The sequence below is a fragment of the Ylistrum balloti genome, unplaced genomic scaffold, assembly GCF_031769215.1.
Source record: "Ylistrum balloti isolate Yb309-2 unplaced genomic scaffold, AGI_CSIRO_Ybal_v1 Utg370204, whole genome shotgun sequence".
NCBI classification, from domain to species: Eukaryota; Metazoa; Mollusca; class Bivalvia; order Pectinida; family Pectinidae; genus Ylistrum; species Ylistrum balloti.
In genome coordinates this window covers 382,267-389,488 of record NW_026782177.1, presented here as the reverse complement: position 1 = coordinate 389,488, position 7,222 = coordinate 382,267, and the positions used below count along the sequence as shown (strand labels likewise).

Sequence of the window (7,222 nt, the reverse complement as noted above, 5' to 3'; positions counted from 1 at the left end):
CAGTAAAAATAAATATCCTGGGCTTAATGGGGATTAAAAAACAAGCTGAAACTAGTAAAAGCCTGTATTAATTGTGAGATGAGACTTTGCTGACTTGAGTGTCTATTTGGTTCATTTATGCATTGTGTATCTTGGCAGACAGTTAATAAATTGTTATTTTCATATTCATTTATTCATGCTGAATTAATGGTGACTGTCCATCTGTGTGCTAAAACTACACATAATTGTCACAGCATTTATACTAATATCACCTATCTATACCTGTCTACACCTACCACCTACTTATATCACCTGTCTACACCTACAACCTACTTATACCACCTGTCTACACCTACAACCTACTTATACCACCTGTCTACACCTACCACCTACTTATATCACCTGTCTACACCTACAACCTACTTATACCACCTGTCTACACCTACAACCTACTTATATCACCTGTCTACACCTACCACCTTCTTATATCACCTGTCTACACCTACCATCTACTTATATCACCTGTCTACACCTACCACCTACTTATATCACCTGTCTACACCTACAACCTACTTATACCACCTGTCTACACCTACCATCTACTTATACCACCTGTCTACACCTACCACCTACTTGTATCACCTGTCTACACCTACAACCTACTTATACCACCTGTCTACACCTACAACCTACTTATACCACCTGTCTACACCTACCATCTACTTATATCACCTGTCTACACCTACCACCTACTTATATTACCTGTCTACACCTACCACCTACTTATATCACCTGTCTACACCTACCACCTGTCTGTGCCTACCAATTTATCTATAGCTTCCCCAAATATAGGTAAGATATTTAATGTTTTAACAGTTTGGTGTTTTATTTCGCTTTACAGCAATAACCTGCTAAGACCACTTTAATTATCTCCCTTGCGGGCTCAAGTTTTATCTTCATTGCACTGTTTTCTGTTTGAAAGCTAAATCTGGTGTACTAGATAAACAAAAGCCATTGACTGACATGAACAGAGAATTCTGACCACTCATGTAGATTGATCACATTAGGAAGGTTCTATTGTGATTCATTGATTGAACATTCTAAGCTGGTTCAATTGCCAATCGATTGAACTCTATAGAGAGGTTCCATTGTGGATTGAAAACTTATAAACAAGGTTCCATTGTTGATTTCATACTGTAAAGAAGTTCCGTTATGGATTTAGAACACTTTAACAAGGTTTCAACGTGGATTGAATACATTAATGATGTTCAATTGTGTATTGAACACTTTAAAAATGTTCCATAGTGGTTTGAACGCCAAGTGAAGTTTTGACAAATCATCTTTCCTTACTTACCATTGGACAGTGAACTCCTTTTCTTTTTAGCTCAAATGATAAACAAAATCAAGCCAATGTAATTTTTTTAAAATAAATATTTTTTATTGAACTATGGAAAATCATCCATAATTTTCTATTTTATTACAAAAGAAAAACTGACCCCACTTTCAACTGATACTTACCAGTAATAAACATGACACAGCATGGTAGAAAATTTCTTACATCTATTGCATTCCGCAATTTCTACCATGGAAAACCCATTTGAGTCTAATATTTCACTGTCCAATTATTACAGAGTAAAGATTTCCATTTCTTGACTGACATAAATAATATTTCTACAGTTCCTTGGGTAAAAACAAATATCTCTGATCAATACCAAACTGGTAAATATTTTTTCTATCGTTTCTTTTTAAAAAAAGACGAGACAGAAATTGAAATAGATTTACCATGTTGATTTCAGTGTTAAATATCAGTTTATTCTGTTATAAATCAGTTGCTTTACTTAACACATACAATATCTTCTCAGCAACTCTCTAAAGAATTAATTAATGTTAATTATATAATAATAATAATAATAAAAAAATGGGGATATTCTTATGTACAAAGGGATATTTCACATTTGAGCTCCAACACTTTCACTCCTTTACTACAAAGATAACTGTGTGAAACTGTCATTTTTTCTGTATACTTCTTTGCTAGACTTGATACTTGAACACTCTGTAGCACCTCAGATTTCTTTCTTTATAAGTTGTCTCTCTTGGACAACTTCTTCAATATCTTATATTTAATTTTTTGTTACTTTCTTGTAAACCAGACTTTGTCTTGAATAATGAACGTATCCAAATATAATATTTCAAGGAAGATACTAATCATATCTAGTTATAATACTGCTTAATAAAGAAAGATTTGATACAAATTAAAATTCTTCTGATTTGCATTAATCTTGATAAAATGATATTGTCTTGAAACATACACATAACAATTAAGTTGAAATGAACAAACTCTTCATCACAGACATAAATACAACTCAAAAGTTATAATGCAAAGATGATGTCAAGATTTTCACATCAAAATGAAAATGTAGATTCACATCCAGGGGATATGAAATGATACTGAGCATGAGAACTCTAAAAATTGAACTGAGTCTTGTGCAATACAAATTGAACATTTTGAATCAAATTTTAAGATAATCAAATACAATATTCAGCAGTAGAATTGGATGAAAATAAATATTTCTTTTAATGGTATGTCATTGATAATAATCATGTAATGTTATATAAAAAAAATTGAAACACAAAACTCCTCCTGGTTGAATGTCTGGCAATAAGTGCCAATATTTTAATGAAAATGACCTTCCTATTTTTCTCATTAAATAGTTGCTGTCCATAGCAACTGGCAAGTGCTTTATAAATAGTCAAGCTAGCACTATCTGGTACCAGAGAATTGATATCCTTCAACATGGGTAACACTGCGTAACAATAGGGGGCTGTCACAATGGATAGACTTTGAATCTTCAACACTCTAATTTTTATTTTTTTTTTTACAAATAATGTACATCTTAAAAGTTTATACACGGTAAAGTGATTTAAATACATAACAATTTCAATAAATTGTGCTTTTATTGTGTGTTTAAGAAAACACACAAAAGTATGCCAGACAAAACACGCCGTAAAACATCACAATCACTCTCATACACTTAAATATTTTCAGTCACACGTCAGCCAATCCTAATAAGTATAAGAAACTTCAGTGACTAGATTCATAAATCACACTAGTATATAACAAACATTTCCATTGGATAAAATATCCATTGTCTCTCTCCTATTTTTCCATTGGATAAAACATTTCCATCACCATCAACTGAAATGTATCTGCTAATTCCATCGATAAGCATGTTAACAATTTCAAAAAGATACATTTTTTTTAAAACATTACAGATATCATTTAATAACCTTGAATTTTTATCCACATTTAAATTCTATCCACAGAATATGTCAATTTCAATCAATCTGATTGGTTGCTTTTAATCTCTTAATTTTAATTGGATTAAAATGTATTGCTTATTGCCTTTCCCTTGACATCCAGCAAACAACATTTTATTCCAATTTCCACGCCCACATGTAACAAATAAATGGTTGCCATGGAAACTGATCCTTTTCCTTTTTTAAATCAATGAACTAGCATGATCATTAAATGGAAAAATGCAAAAATCTTTTAATAAAATGTTTCAACAAAAACATATACTTAATTTATTTTAAAAATTTCTGGTTTGATTATATTTGAAATTTCCTGAAATCTGTCAGCAGTATTAAGATCATTGTGGTTTGAATTTTCTTTGATCTGTGAAGGTACAAGTTAAAACAAAAACCAAACTTAAAAGATATAAGAAAAAATAACACTGTTTGATTTACTAGAGCGTTCCCAATACCACACAGTATATAACACAGTAAATAAGCTTGAGAATACAGCCATTAAAACCGCTCCATATGCATGCCACATCACCACTAAAGATAAAATCTGGACCATCTAGATCTGCATCAATTCACACTACTAGTCCACAAAGGGTGACATGTATTGGTCTATGATAGTGAAGTTCAAACTGCTTTTATAAGTCTATCAAGAATTATGATTAAAAAGAAAAAAAAATGAAATTTATTGGTCCAAAGTTATGACCAGAACAGTTGCAGTGGCTGTTAAGCCCCCCTTGTAGGAAAATTCCAAAAAAGGAATTCGAAATCAGCTGTTGATGAAACAGGTGCTGTATCACAAATAGAAAAAACATTTAAAAAAAAAAGAAGCATATTGCACGTTTAGGGCCATAACATTCTGACCCTGATAAAGCATATTGCACAAATGAGAACCCAATCAAGACTTGTTTAACACTCAGCTTGACAGGCCCTGATTAAGCATATACAAACATCAAACCTTCAACCTGACATTGGCATTAAATTGCTGTTACCGTAAGCGATCGAATAAAAGGGAAGATCCATATCTGTTGATTAATCAGTTTCTGTAATACATTCTAAATTCCTTTTATTCTTAAAATACTTCCCACATATTTCTTCATTCATTTTAAACGTAAAATCTTTGACAAAATATTTCAAGTTTGCTTATCGATATTTTGCGAAGTATTATTTCATTTCAATTGTTTGTATAAATTTGATATTGATATGACTGACCAATCAACAGATACTCGGCTATACAATGTTGATAGCGGACAATAATTGCGAAGGCCGTGTGATCATACAAATGCTGTGCACAAATCGGGTAGACAATATCGAATTCAATATTGAGAATATGGTGGGAAAAGATGACAACATTCGTACACGATATCGTAACTTCTTTTGCAACATGGATGTTTGATAATGTTTAGTCTATTTATATCTACAGCCTAACTATTTTCTCACCTTCAGCCTATGAATGTCTTTCACCTTCTGCTTCGAAATACGAAGATGATGTAAACCTCCACTAAAGGGGCTCTAAAGCTCTTAAACAAACACACCAAGGTATCAGGGTCAAGGTCATGAAGAGTTCATTGAACAGCTCATACATATTCATGAACTAAACATATATTAACCTAACCTTTACACCCAATACATTGGGTCAAAGGTTAACCTGATTGTAGGCAATTCCTAAGTAACACTTATTTATGTAAAAGCAGTTATTCTGGTTATGAAATGGACATGTAGGATATGACAATACTTTCACTCCATGACATTTGAACTTTGATATAAATTTTCCTGGTAAACTGTTTCCGATTAATTCATGAACTGGTTATTTTTTGGACTAGAACCATGCTATATACTTCTGTTCTTATGCCTCGTAGCATTGACCAATGCAATGAAATGTTTCTTTCAGGCAAACAGTCTTGACCCTCAGTTATATTCTCTCTCATTTGAGATAAGCTCTTTCATTTGTACACTGAGTTATGTCCCTTAGAACATTCTGAATTATGTCCCTTGGCCCACTTTATGTCCGAGATTCACGCGTCTCCGTCCTGATTGAGTTGCTGTGGAGGGACCTGTCACACAGAGAGACATCTTTATCGGAACCACTCACAAAGGTCAAACTTGTATTTAACGATTGCTTATAAAAATCAGAATAACAATGGATTCATATCCGAGTCTGATCAAAAACATTTGATAACTTCTAGCTAAGATCACTTTATATAATTAGTAAAAATATATCGATATTGTCCAATATGATAAGTTTGTTAATTAAACATGACAGAACTGTTTGCTGTCCCTGGTTTTTTCTATACTGTGGCAACAGTTCTTTAATAACATTGTTTAATTTAAACATATTTCTTCCTGTCTAGGTAATCTACTTAAATGGATCGCCACTTTAATATGATATCAACATAATTTTACAACATTTATGGTAGGACAGCACACCACCCATGCAAGGGAGACAATCAATCATGCCATATCACTTTTAGGTATCACTACACAAATGAAAAGAAAAATTTAAAAATTGCACGCAACAAAAGCAACCAACATCATACAGTAAACTAATCAGAAAAAACATCAATAATTCAAAACGTAAACAAAGAAAAAAAATATACTTTATTAATGACATCAAAGGTGTTCTAATATTCTTGTGAAGTCAGCATATCTAAGGAATATTTCAGTGAAGTTAACAGTTAAAACAAAAAATGTAAAATAACTTCAAGAATTAATTACAACAAACAGTTTTGGATTCATACAAGAATTTAAAAGATTTCCCTCAATATAGAATACTGGAACACCTTGAAGTCATTATTGTAGGCTATCTGTTAGACATTTAATGCCTAATTCAGACATAACTACACAAAACTCCTATCACTGGATTTCAGCATCCTCTTCTTCAAGAAGTAAAACACACTGTAATGATAAAATGTCATATGCCAACTTATGACGTCATTGCATGCTTCCATTTTGGCCTTGGAGAGAATATCACGTAATAAGTTGATAAGATGTCTAAGATTAGCACCATGTTAAAGTAGTTATGACAAAAGGCGGCTACCGACGGATTGTTATAAACAGGACAATGCAGGGATGTCAGGTAGAGTTATGATTGGTCGGTAGGAATCACATGACACAGTAACAATGTCACACATGACGTGGCATTCACAGAGCGGACTCGACACTTGACGTGGAAATGTCGTGGCTACTAAAGCTGTCCAGACTTGTCGAGTCACTATCCTGGCTTTGAGCGCTGCTCGAACCATTAGCAGCTTCCTGCAGGCGCATGATCATGTTAAGCTGAAATAAGGGGAGGTAATTATGCACTTTAGCCAGCATTCTTAGTGTGAGTTGGACAATCTGATGAAATTCCATTTAAAAGTGGTTTTAGATGAAACTCCTTGCCAATGTAAAATTTTCTTGTCTACTTTTAATTTTTTTAAAAAATGTATTTGAATAAATATATGTTAAAGGTTTTATTCCTTCCTAAATCTATTTTGAATTCAATCAGGATGGTTTATTTAATCATATCTATAACTATTTTGTCAAGATATAGATTTCATTTGATAAGTGCAACTTCTTAAACCATTATCTTTTCAAAAGGAGTAAAAATTGAAAGTATTTGACTTGCTTAAATATTTTAATAGATACTCGTTTTAGTTAGGTGAGTAGAAACACAATATAATTTACATTTAAACAAAACAAATTCCACTTGATAACAAAACATTGAATATTAAGTAGATGTTAATTTATGTGTAATTTGACAGTTGCTAAGTTTACAGACTTTGACCAGGACAAAGCAACACTATTTGACATATAAGTTAATTTTGTGTGTGCAAATTTATCTGAATAAATCTGTGAATTAGCATATATTGTTACATGATTATAGAATATACATCTCTAGGAAAAGTGACGGTGAATATTTTAACTGACTGTATATGTTTACTTAGATATTTATTATTTA

At 32.3% G+C, this 7,222-nt stretch overlaps 1 protein-coding gene across 1 annotated transcript in view; it reads right to left on the bottom strand.

The window, feature by feature from the left end:
• Window positions 1-1,392: 1,392 nt before the first annotated feature.
• The window catches only part of LOC132551540 (neuron navigator 2-like), a 149,096-nt gene continuing 143,266 nt past the window's right edge, over window positions 1,393-7,222 (bottom strand). The window contains 1 exon segment of the mRNA XM_060215692.1: window positions 1,393-6,558. Within this exon segment, the coding sequence (XP_060071675.1) occupies window positions 6,424-6,558 (135 nt within the window). The 3' untranslated portion in view covers window positions 1,393-6,423.